General features: G+C 42.6%; 1 protein-coding gene across 6 annotated transcripts in view; it reads right to left on the reverse strand.

The window, feature by feature from the left end:
• Positions 1–13,791, reverse strand: part of ralgps1 (Ral GEF with PH domain and SH3 binding motif 1) — a 172,266-nt gene that overhangs the window by 110,280 nt on the left and 48,195 nt on the right. For all 6 annotated transcript variants that reach the window (XM_064354379.1, XM_064354380.1, XM_064354376.1 and 3 more), the window contains 2 exons: positions 10,693–10,776; positions 2,840–2,929 (listed from right to left, as the gene is read on the reverse strand). In XM_064354379.1, coding sequence (XP_064210449.1) covers positions 2,840–2,929; positions 10,693–10,776 — 174 coding nt within the window. The remainder of the gene's footprint in view (positions 1–2,839; positions 2,930–10,692; positions 10,777–13,791) is intronic.

The following is a 13,791-nucleotide window of genomic DNA, read 5'->3' on the forward strand; positions in this document are numbered from 1 at the left end:
AAAATTTATCATTAAAAAATATATAATTGACTGGTTTCACAGACACAAATTAAACCCAGTCCTGGACTAAACTGAGTATTGCATGGAGAATTCAAAATTGAATTTAGTCTAGGACAAGGCTTAATCTGAGTCTATGAAACTGGCTCAATAATATATCATGGAAATGGAAAACTTGCTTCATAAACTTGCTTTTCAAACAAAACAAAAACAATCAACAAAATAAATTAATGTTCTTATTTCTCATGTTAGCTAGCCACATATTGCATTTCCATCAGAACATTGACAAAATTTTATTGTAGCTGAGCTAACATTATTCTGCAGGCAGAAGGTATTTTCTTCCCCTCAGTGACTAGCCTACTGGAAGGTAGACACTATACTTCCTAGGCTTCAAGTAGTCAATAACAGCAAAAAATATATATTTTAAGAGCAAATTGCTCCAAAATATTAACAACCTCTCCTTATATTTTAATCTTTGACAAATGACAATGGTATAAGTGGAACGATCCACAATGAGATTTTCGCGTTGTGTGATCCTGCCCCTTCCTTGTCATGTGTTAAAACCCTCTAATGCATAGCTCGTTGTGGATTACTCCAAACATATTTAACCATTTAACGTGTAAGAACACAAATATTTGATTCAATTATTATTAACTGAACATGCTAATGCTGATGTAACAATCACAACAGATAACTGAAAGCAATGGATTTCTAGAACACTGACTTATTATAAAAATAAAACATTCCAAAAACCTACTCTCCAAAGGGTTAAATGAACGTTTTTTGTCTTCAGGTCAGTGGCGCCTGACGAGGCATGGACAAACCAGCCAGCTGAAACAGATCCTTGGCATGACCTCCCAATAGCCACAGGATGCTACATGCTGGAGTCCATGCCAATATGAGGCTCATCCACACATTGAAACAGTATCTTAACAGGATGAGCCTCCCAACTGCCTTGATTTATATGTCCTAGGGTGCATTCCCAACATATAAAATCTGCAGACTTAAAGGATTGCTGGTCTGAATTTCAGAGGACACTGCAGAAGCACCTCATTTAACTCCAGTGTCTGACATGCTGACTTTCCACATCCAGCAGAGAGACAAATAACAGGACAAAGGGAACGGGGAAAGAAAAAAAGAAAACTTACATTACCAGGGGAAAACCCTTAGCATTACATTATGGGCATTTAGCAGATGCTCTTATCCAGAGAAACTTTTGCATAGTGTCCATTTATCCAGCTGGATATAAACTGAAGCAATTCAGTTTAAGTTATGTGCTCAAGGGCACAACGGCAGAGTTCTACCAGGGAATCAAATCTGTATCCTTTAGGTTACAAGCCCAGTTCCCTACTCATTACCCCACAGTGACAACTTTATTACCAGGAGAATAACAATGCTGAGCAAACAGCAAGGAATGGCCCAGGGGCTCTCACAGACAAAGGGTGAAGAGAAACAAGATTACAATTATAAGACTTGTAAGAAATTCATATTTTTTTCTTAAATCTCCAAAGTTGGAAACCTGAACGCTGTTTGGCACATTATGAGCAACATATTTTGAACGACAGAAATTTTACTCAATATATCCCCTGCCACACAAGTATGTGCACACGTGGATGTGTGCATGCACACATGCACATATACACAGTTTTCCAGGGTACTGGAAAAACAAAGAGGCAACTTTGTGGCCGCATGGCAGTACCTAGATTTGCTCAATATACTCAAAATGAAAATGCAGCAAAAATCCAGCTATTCAGCACCTTAACCTTTCAAAAAATATCCTCAGTTTTACAATCACATTAAATCACATTTTTACAGAAGTCCCATGACAGATGGCAAGTCCAGTAAAACAAAACAATTCAATCGGCTAAACGAGAATAACATTTGCAAGGTATGCTCAAAGTTAGAACCAGAGACAAACATGTTGACATTAATGAGAAGAGAAAAAACTTGTGCAGAATGCTGCTGTAATGGTGAAAAGCTTGACGGATCTGATGACGTACTTGAATCCCCATTAGGTTAGACTGCAGCTCTTTTAAAAGCTGAAACGGTCAGTGCTGAACTGACTTTTCATGGGCCTGGACTGACTTTCAAATACCGTCACGGAAGACACAGTTTATTTGTTGTTATATCATAACTGCAGAAAGAGAAGAGTTATCCTCCTGTCCCCACCCCAAAAAAAATCTCTCACCTCCCTTCCAAAAACATTCCAGTACGACTTGAACCATCTGGAACTTCTTTTTGTACTTCATTTTTTTGCGTAACCCTTTGGCTGCGAGAACAATTCAACGTGTCACTTGATACTCGGCCTACCCTCGACACACCCTACCTGAGCATACAGGCTTCATGCATGAAATTGCACATGCATGCAGGTCTCACATTAATGGCTCTCATGCCTGTGACACTGATGTCCCCAGACAGCAGAACTCCCAAAGGACGGACACCACCACCACAGGAATGGGCCACGGAAGCAAGCTGGAGAGAGGTGGTGGGGCTGCTCTGCTTGAGGAGCTTGCGTGGACCAGGTCTGGACAAACCAGGCAGCAACAGGCCAGGCCACAGGTTTAACTGTGCCAGGTGAGCAAACGCAATTTAACAGATCTCTGCAAATGTGATACAGAATTGGATCAAATGTATGGGACTGGTTTACAACCCTGTGCGGGGGTTGAAATAGGCCAGGCAGTTCCCCAGGACCCAGGTTTGAACCCACTGCTTTGAGGTGCCGGAGTGCATGTGCATACAGCATTCTAGGGATGACTACTTGTGCCCCTGAACCACCTCTGTGAACCTGGGGGAAAAGTCATTCACAAATTCAAAACAAACAAGCGTTCGACAGTAAACTCACCTTTGCGATTTTAACGAAGTGGCTCAGTATTTCTGCCCGGATCTTCAGGGTTTGCGCTGTCAGTATCTCCCTCACCACCCAGAAGCTGACCTTTGGGAAACAGAAAGGAAAACACACCCTGAGGCAGAGACAGAAAAAGGTCTCACGAATAACCCGGGCCAATGGTGAATGCGTTCAACATTTTTCACGATAATTTAGCAGCGCCAAGTTGTTTCCTGGGGCTTTGCAGACCTAGTTACTCAACATTTATGTGCAATAAGGTAAACAGTGAAGTGTACTTTGGAACAGAGACACAGAGGAATATGTGCGAGCCTCCATGCTCCTAACATGTTATAGTTTTCCACTGCTGGGAATTTATCTTAAAGAACAAATTCCATTTCCCACCACTAAATACAGGAAAATCCATTGAATTAAAAAAAAATAATAATAATTTTTAAATCCCTGCCTTGCAATGAAAAATGACGGAAAAAATATCTTGAAGAATAACTTGGATTTCCCTCTGTGCTCTAACCACAGAGTGTCCTCCATAAAGTTTAGTAATAACCCCCAAACCAAAAACTGAGCTAAATAAAATAGCAGTGCTACAGCACTAATGCTGGACTGCAAACTTCAGAGCGAAACAGGAGCATTTAATCCAAAGAAGAGGTTCAGAAAGAGGGACTGTTTCAATTAAATGCTCTGCCCCCCCAGGAGCAGTTGTTGTGCAAGAGCAAAATGGCCGTTTTTCCCCCTCACCTTAAAGCCCCTCGCCCTTTACTACGTGCTGATATTCCGTATTTTACACCGCAGGTTAACACAACTGACTGGAGGTGGCGTCATTAGAACAGGCTTCAGATTTACTGCGCTGCATAGCCGACAGCCACCACGTATAAATATTTAATGCGAGATGAGGGAGCACTTATTGCCAAAGTCAAATCTGCGAGTGAACTCAAGTGAAAAGAACAAAGCTCTCGTCCTCCGCACATATTTTACACCTCGTCTGCGGGTCTACAGAATTTACCGAGACAGCCTGTGATTGGACGGAGAGGAAGGGGGGGGGGGGCTGAGGCCTGCACAGGGGGAGCCTCTGAGGCTTACATGCTATGGCCTGCCTGTTTCAAGCATGTGGGCATGGAGGATGTGGTGGGTGAGGAGCAAATCAAATTCCAGAGGGCAGGGATGGCATCAGTCACTCTTCCTAGAGGACGCGTCCCCTCCTGCAGACTGGTGTGCCTGGTGTACAGACTGGTGTGTGTGGTGTACAGGCTGGTGTGTGTGGTATACAGACTGGTGTGTGTGGTGTACAGACTGGTGTGCTTGGTGTACAGACAGTGTGTGCGTGGTGTACAGACAGTGTGTGCCTGCCAGTGCTTATTTCACTCCACAGATGGCCGGCTGTGCCAAACAGTCATTAGCATGGAGGAGCACACTTCCTGTGTAGCTGGCGCAGGTACGCTTTGGGCCTCCGATCAGTCAGTCAGAAGAGTCACTGTTTGAACAAAAGCCATGCGGATTCAAACTGTACCTCCCCGGTACATGCTTCACCCGGCTGTATGCCAACCTGCGGAGCCACCAGCAGCAGTCAACATGGATGTGGTCAAGATACGCTGGGGCTGTGGGCCCTGTCATAACACTGAATCAGTTCTTCAGCAGGCAGAGCCCCTACACGACTGCAGTATTTACCCTCACTCATGCATAGTCACAGGGAAATCTTACCAAGCACCCAAATCATACAAAGACTACCCTCATTTATAGCAACTGGCTGCCACATGTGGAATCAGACAGTCTGAAATCTTGCACCGAGCTCCCGATTACAACATAATAAACACACATTGTGTCGAGAAAAGAACCCGGGTATTCTCAGTTCACTGTACACCTGCCAATATTTATGTACAATGATGTTTGATTTTCACTGTGCCATTAAAAACAACTCTAAAACAGGATAACCTTTAGCTGCTCGCTAACAGGGGAGATTCCTGGCCTATCACTGTCAGATAAAAAATATTTGACACAAAGAGCCTCTGACCAGTCAAGGACACAGTGAATGAAATATTCATTCGGAAAGGGTCTGTCGAAAATTTGGCACGCAAACAAAGCGCAGCACTGGCGCTGGCATACCGCCCCAAAATTCCTTCCAAATCCAGCGTTTACGTGGAAATCGCCAATACCCGGAAGGCGAAGCACAAACATCGTTCGGACGATGATTCACATACGGTGTTAAAATAAACTTGCGCAGTTCCTGTGAAACGTGAAGTAAATCGCACTGGACTTATATAAAAAGTGATTTAAGAACCACTCGATTCAGAGAAACAGATGCTGAGGCACGCTCCATAAAAACGCAGCAATATAAACAAATAAGAGAAGTGCCATTTTAGCCGTTGCTCATTCAAACAGGCTCCAGCCCCGAATCCAAGCAGAAAAGAAGGACAAACTTGAGCAGGGGACCGGTGAAATCTGATTTTCGTATAGTTGAATGACCCTGGGCATCGGGGGAAAATATCCAACAGTGTTGGCGGAGGACCCAAGTTACTCATACACATTTTCCCCATTAGCTCAGTTTGTAAGGAAGACGGCAAGTCAAGTCCCTTCTTGCTCTGTAGATAATGCTCATTCATGCAATATTAATGATAAATGTTTTTTCAAAACAAATTGCTCACTGACTTAATAACTTTTTACATCCATCGGTATAGTCATATCACTTTATATTTTTTATGTTCAGGCTTCCGAAGTGCTAAAAAGCATCTTTCACCATGTGCAGACTTGTTTATAGGGAGCAATATATACACTGACCAAGGGCAAATGGTTCACAACTACTGTGGTAGCCGTCTTGGTGAATTACAGTGGCATAGCTCAAGCAAAGTATGCATCTACAATTTCAGCACGATCCCACTTCATATTAAACACACCATTAACAGTACTAATTTCCTTTTTGCATTTCAAGGCCCGAGACAACCACTTCAAACTTGTTAAATGTGAAATTAAAGCTAGCCTAAAATAACATGTCACAAAAGTCAAAACCCAAGGAACCCGAGAAATTAAGTTATCCTTCAAAACTGGCAGAGTAAGAAGCGCGGCTAACATGAACAAGGTCATTGAAAGCTGCGGCACAGCAAAACGAATGATGTAAAAACTTTTTCCCCCCTGGATCCAAACACTTCATTCATTAGGTGCTATTAGGAATACGGCTCCGGTATGAGCCGTAAATGTACCGAGGCTCGAAGCTTTGGGGAAAAAAGCCAAACTGTAATTTCAAAGACCAATGGTTTCATTTCATTAATGTTCCTGGACGTCTATGCGGCCCGTTAAATTTGGACTTGGAGCAAAGGCAGGGAACAGAGCACGGATTCAGGTGTAGCGTTTGTCACCACTGAGCTCTGACTCGCCCTTGTGCGAAAGCTTCCAATAAAAGGACAGAAAGACGGCGTTGTGCCACGATGGCAAAACGCGCGTCACTGACCAGTCGCGAGAGAAAGCGGTACTGTGGTCTGGCCATGAACAACCAAATGGCCTGCAAGCCAAACCCCGCCCTTCATCTGTGTAAGAAGAAAACGGTTATAACCTGGCACATGTATTATTTGCTGCCTGTCTGAAGGACAGGCCTGCAGATCTTTCAAATGCAAGCCCAGTCTGGCAACCCTATCTGCTATTCATTTGCAGTACACTGGTGCATGTATAAAACAAAAGCTGTATGGGTTTCAAAGTCTAATTAATGCGATCTGATTAAAATTAGAGTGCAGAGCTGAGATAAGATGGAATCTAGGACGCAGAGTCACGACCTAAAGGACACGCATCAGAACTTCCCACGCACTGCTGCATTTCAAAGGACGATGCGCTCACTCATAATCAGCAGTTAATCAAAGTCAGTGATCTGAACAGCGGCGCTGGGCACGCGAGAGATAGCGCCGATACCTTAAAGACCGCTAATGCTAATTAGATGATTAAAACTATCAGAGACCCGTAGCCATTATCACATCGCATTACAAGGACAAGGCCATGGCTCACCATGGCAACTCCAGAAAAATAAAGGAAAAGAAAGCGATGGCCATGTTATGGCAGAGTGCAATCGAGATCACAGCGTATCAGATTACAGCATCACTTTTTCCACCACTGCTTACGGGCTGTCAAAGCCCACCCACAACCCCCCCCCCCCACCCCCCTCGCCCGCCCATCCCCCTGACATCAGTGCATGAGGGTGAGTGCAGATGGGGGAGTGTCTATGATGGTGAGGGGGGGGTTGGGGTGATCTCTCAGAAACTTTAAGCCGAAAACCAGCTGCTGTCGGCAGAAGACCTGGCAGCCAGATTCAGGCTGGGATCCACACTCAAGGAGAGAGCCGTCCTTGGCATGGAAACATGGATAATCAGACACTCATTAGAGTGTGTAACATGGCTGCCGCAGCCCAGGTTTACATCATGGTAAACTCTGAGACCCCTCTCTTTCCAGCACCTCCCCCGGAACTTCTTCAGGCTTTCTCCCTAATGTGTTTGTATAATTGCGAATCCGACACAGAATTAGTTTCATCAGTTATCCCAGGTCTTTTCTTTTTCCGACAAATGAATTTCAGACCCTCTGGCCGGAGCGTTTCCCATGAGATAATCATAATCAAAACGGCATCCGTCAAAAAGACAAAGGGTGATTACGATCTTCATTTTCAACACCCACTACGAAGTTGCTCCCATATGCCAATCAGTTATTTCGGGCCCTTGCCAATCCAATTATTCCCCGAAAGTTACAGATCTACAGCACCACGTTACTTTCTGAAAATATGTCTCAAACAGATTTTTCCTAACAGTCAGCAGATATCAGATTTTTGTGGGGATAGCGGATGATCCAAGTGCATTAAACAATTCAAACATCTCTGTCTTCAAGCCATGGGAGATAACACTACATCGGAAACAACCGCACATAGTAGGGCTGACTAGGCATTGGCGAGATGTATGACACCAATTTATTATATAAAGCTTTCAACTGGATTTACTGACATGACAAAACCATTATGCTCATTTATTTATAAACCATATGCAACACAATGCGAACAGATCAATGAAGAGTATTTCTCCTGCAGAAAAAAATCCAATTGCAGTACAACCAAAATATTATTTATGAGAAGTGGCGGTGCAAACAATCTCATGTTCTAATTCTGTTCTGTGAAAATGTGAAATTGAGCTGGACTTAACATAGTAAAAATGTGCATCACAAACAGACAATTTCAGCAAAAAATAAAAATTAAAAGTGTTTGCTACTGGCTGACCAATTACTAAGACCTCAAAATGACAATCACCAAGCGATTTTCATTTATTAAATTTTTTTGGCATCATGAACCCAGATGAATCCAAGAAGGTTATTATTTTATTTATTTTGGTTTTATTGAATTGAATTTTCCCTTATAAAAACGGAGTGCACTGGTTTGAATCCGCTCTTCCATAGACAGCACGCCAGCCAGCTTGTTACTGTTTTGATAAAACAGCTCAAGTAGTACATAGGAGGTAGACATGGATAAGCCTTTAGATCATTGCACACATCCATTTTTCAAATAAAGCTCTGCATTCACCCAGCCAAGGAAGCAGAAGTGTTACATTACAGCACACGCGTTTCTTTTCATTTTTGGCTGGAAGATTTTATAATTCCTTCCTTTTTATAAATACTGTAAACCTGATAACCCCATGCCAGTTCATCATTTATATTTTTACAGTGTATTAAATTAAGCCAGGTCTGGGGAAGTCTTACTTCCATACACATAAATGAACACAGTTCCAGATAAGTTGAAAAAGGTTTATAACGGCCAGCCAAACAGAGCATTTCTTGTAAACATTGCAGTGCTCCAACATAAAACAAGTTTAAAAAATTGTTACAGGACAAAAATATCTAAATAAGATCTGATACAACCCAGGAGAAATACTTGTTGCACCACCACAATTGAACTACATTGAATAAGAAAAGTTTCATATGAAGGGTCATATATTTGAAACCTTGATATGAAGGAAGATCAGTGCAAAAGTAAAAAATGCTTAGCTAGTTAGCTACTAATCAAAACCAAGTGAAGTCACATGGCTCACAGCTTTGCAGTGGTCTCTCATTGTGTGTTAAAGATGGCTTCAAAGATGATTCAAGGTCTTACACAGATCACCTCCCACCAGCTTTCACCTGGTTCACCTGACAGCTCCAACAGGACTACGAAATTCCCGCCAACCATTAACAGAATGACATAGACAGCAGGGGTCATCGTAGTGGCCTCCTAAAGTGGAAACTGACGCCATGACGACGGCCAGACATACAGCTTACTGAGGTCACCTAAGGACAAGAGTTACGAGTCGTTCGCTTCTCTCTCGCTCTCGCTCTCTCTCTCTTCCTCCCTCGGGCTAGCAAGACACCGCCCTATTGGCTGTTTCTCAGATGCTGCTCGCTAAGAGGAGGAAAAACAAGACGTAGAAAAGGAGAACGGGGGAAAGTGAGGTGGCTAGGACCCAGTGAAATCTGGTAATGCCATTTCCACCTGATGTTTCCAGTTAGGAGCCACTGTGGGCGATGTTGATAATGTTATATGGCATATGAGCACACTTGGACCCGCTGTGTGCCCAAAAGCTGCAGACGGCTAAACAGCAGTTGGCAGGAGTAGAAACCAGAGATACTTTGAATATAAAACAAAGGCTTGGTGGAATAATAAGGCAGATTGTGAGCCAGGAGGATTTCAGCGAGGCTGTTTGCTTTATTTTTCGCAAATTATTGCCTTCCCTTTTCTTAAAAAAAATTAAGAAACATCTATCTAAATTTTCAGCTTTCATCTGATCAGCGCACTTGTTTACATTCTTACAACCACAATCACAAAGCATGCAACTTTGAATCAACTTGTCAATATTGCAATTGCTCTGAATAATCTCTGCAGTTTTAGTGACCCGATAGATATATCTTTCTACATGTACCGGGGGCATAATAAGTCAATAAATTAAGGTTCATTATGCCTATTAAGCACTGCGTAGCACCTGAATCATAAGATAGACAATGATTTGTTATTTAGTCTGTTTCAGACATACTAAACAAAAATCAATGTTTAGTCTCTCTATGAAACAGACTTGACTTAACAAATTGCTGTCCATCTAATGAGATGCAATACAGTGTTTTTGTTCATAGACAGAGAACAAGCGGATTTCAAGGTTCTTTCTGTAGAGAACCAATAAACAAGCACACTAATCAATAAGTGAGCATCACAGGGTGAGCACAAATTTATGGTGGGAATGAATCTGAGGCACCAGCCAATGTCTCAAAGGACACCTATCACAAGAAAAAGGTTATCTTGCTTTACAAAAAGCAGGAGAAAATAGACATATACGACACGCCTGCAATACATGGACCGTCATAATAAAAGCAGCCAATGTAATCTAGTAAATGTTTTTATGATATTTTGATGAACTGAATTCCAATTAATTGAATTTCCATGATGAAGTAAAAATACTGAAGACTAGTACTTAGTCCTCAAAATATGCTCCTTTTCTAAAATAAACATTGCAGAATACTAAGTTCAATTTTGGACAATCACTATTGCAGTCTTGAAAAACACACTATTAATGCGACAGTCATGTTCTTCAATTGGTCTCAAATCCCCCTAGGTCTCTCTCTTCAATTGGACTTGATTGACAACAGTCTCGGTATGGAGATAGTCGCAACTACATCTCTGGTTGATATAAGATTAAAGATGGCTATATTAGGTAGTCCAACAATGGCCCTCAGTTATTTACTATTTGATAGATTAGGTATATAGAAATAGAGATGGAAAGTGATAGATTTGGAGGAAGAGAGTAAAAAAACTCCATATGATCCCATGGGGCCTTCTTCAAAATGGTCCTTGAGAGGTCTGGTCCAGGCCTGGGGGGACTCACCTGGTTGAACCTCCGGGTGAACGCCACCACGTTGGGCGCCAGGCTGTGCTTCTCCTTCTTGCTCCACCCGCAGCTGGCCAGCTCCTGCAAAATAAGCCACAAACGTACCCGGTGACCTCTGTGACCCCTTCAAGGGTAATTCCCGCCCACCGTCGACGGGCGGGGGACATGAAACACCATGTCAGGGTTTGCACGAGGAAACGGAGACATCAGGGGGCTGCGTGCTGGAGAGTTCTCCTTTGACGGGGTGCTGAGCGGACTGGTTTCACCACCTGTTTGTTATGCTGTAGCGTTAAATCAGTACCGACAGCAAATAACACAAAGCACGTGGAAGCTGTTGGACGGTGGTGGTCCGATGTGATCGTTACACTTTCCTCCAGCAGAGAACAATGGCCTAATGAAATGCAGATTTATGATCATATCACTCCCAGTTTTTGTGTCCAATTTATCAGTTATAATTAATGGGGGGGAGGGGTTATCTAAAAGTATTGAATATTAAACGAGTACAGCCAGCAAGGCCATAAGCTCTTTGCTCATCCTGATTTGGGATTTGCTATTTACACTAGTTCTGTCAAATGTGACTCTGACTTTCCTTGAATTTTTAGCAGTTTCTCCGTTCACAGCCGTACTCCCATTAAATTATTGACAGGCACAGCTGTTCACCAACGGTCATCATTTTGTGCATGGACCCCATTACACGACAGTCAGTGTTTTTTTGTTGATCTGAAACGTCAGAAATCATTTGCAGCAGAGTTTTAAAATTTGCTCCAAATTTTTGATGTATATTATTGTTACATTTTTGTAGCATTTCTTCAATTGTTCGGTAAGTGTAATCTCAATTTTTTCCATTAAGATATTCCATATTACATAAGGTACACATAATTAAATAATGATATTTGTCTGACATAAACAAGTCACTTTTCATCAGTTTCTTCTAACTGCAGCACAACTGTGTGATAGGACCACTTCAGCACATCGGGCCACAGGACAACATAACATGAGGAGGATCTACCATGTATAGTACTGTAGAGCTTTTAAGCCACTTTTCCACCGCATGGTACCAGCTCAACTCGAGGCGACGCAACTCAACTCTACTCGCTTTTGGTACCAGGTACTTCGTTTTCCACTTCCGATAGTACCCCCGTCAATGTAGCTGGTCGTCATTAGCGACGCCGCATGAAATGCGTTGCTCTGACCAATCAGTGGTCTGCAGTGTTTTCACGTCACCTTTTGGTATCGCCTCAGCTCGCTTGAAACCTCGAATGAGGTGATACCAAAAAAGTACCAGGTACCAGGTTCTATCCACAACTTTTGCCCGATGGAAAACCAAAAAGGTTGAGTAGAGTCGAGTCGAGTTGAGCCAGTACCATGCAGTGGAAAAGCGGCTTTAGTTAGGCTTGGGGAAAAACCACAATCTTTCTACTTGTAGTCTGGTCTTATGAGGGGTTCTGGTAAAAACGACACTTCAGAGACAGTGACAGACAGCCTGGAGACAGTGCACAGCAGTAGGCCATAGTATATAATGTACTGATGCAGGAAGTTAAGGATAGAAGCTAGGGCTATAATAATAAACCACAGTTCATCGGTGCAGGACAGGGACAGAATTAGCCTCCTCAGTTCACCAAAGCCATCACTGAAAAAACATAATTATTGCACCTTGACTATATTATTAAAACAATATCAATATCTGGTGAGGTGACAAGCACTATAACATTTTTACAGTCCACAGTACATCAAGCATAATGATGTGCTTGTCCTCTCCTGTGAGAAGAATGTTAATAACAGTTTACTTACACTATGGGTGGATGTCAGCCTACCATAATCATACTGTATATAAAAAAACAAGCAAGCATGTATTATTGATTTATTTTTTTAAGTATCAGACCATGCAAAAAAAAAAAAAAAAAATCTGTACAGAATGTGCTGGAAATTCAGGGAACTCTTCCTATTTTGCATTGAAAGCATATAGACTGTTGGGGTTCGAAGCCTATGGGTTCCTACGCAATACTATCCAAAAGGTTGTGAACTGGCCTGGTCTCTGAGACACCCATCACTAGGAGTATTTCTGGAATCTCTGTAAATTCCAAAAGTTCTGGAATGGAAGCATTTTCCGCTTCTGACTCTTTAAAACGCACAGGCAGAGAGAGATGTTCTCCAGTGAGAATAGGACAGGGTGTGCTGCTAAGCATCTTGCCAGAGAGTGAGAGAGTCTTTGAGGACACAATGTGGTTGTAATTGTTCAGGAGGAAAGCTCTTCTTGTGATTGGTCTGTAAGATGGAGATTTTATCTTCTGTGGAGATAAATATGCACATACTCAGTTTGACTCTCAGTGGGAGGCCAGCCCACTTGTACCACAAATGAAGGCCAACCCACTTATACCCTCCAATCAAAAGGGAGCTGGGTTCATGGACTCAAGGCATAGCACAGAGGCATTCAAACAAATGCCTTTAGGATATTTTCTAGGTGATAAAAAAAAGAACAGTGTGAAAGACACATTCAATAATAGTGGACTAAACAGAATGTGTCTTTCACACCACTGCCATCTCCTGTTGTGGTATAAAATCCATTGAGCACTCTCTTACCAGCCCATGGGGTTTCAGCTACTGTATGTGATGCTGGGGCAACAACCACGGCTATCATAAATCCGGGTTGCTGACTAACTTTTGATAGTGAGTGTTCATTTATCATCATGATTTTCATGCAAGGAAAGGCTTCATCATCCTGTCAATCTGCTATATCGGGAGTTCCACTGTACCCTAATGCCTTGATTTCTGTGTTTATCGAATTTACTCACAGGTATAAATATTCAATGCATTCGGAGTGAGGTGGAAAAGCAGCGAGAAATGCTCACAGTCCAACAGCACAGACTTCTGTGGGATAAATTTCCGTGTGGATGAGCAGTTTTCTGGCGACACTCACGTCGGCTAGAAATCCATCAATCTGAGCAGCGGCGCTGCCTTCAAAAAAGTTCCTGTTCTTACATTTTTTGCGCCAAACAGGAGGCGGTATTTAAATAAGCCAATGAAATGGAAATATATAAATGTGCGCACTGGCGTACGATGAGACGCCTGTCAAAGGAGCTCACTAGAACTTCGACT

This window comes from Anguilla rostrata, chromosome 10 (genome assembly GCF_018555375.3).
Source record: "Anguilla rostrata isolate EN2019 chromosome 10, ASM1855537v3, whole genome shotgun sequence".
NCBI classification, from domain to species: Eukaryota; Metazoa; Chordata; class Actinopteri; order Anguilliformes; family Anguillidae; genus Anguilla; species Anguilla rostrata.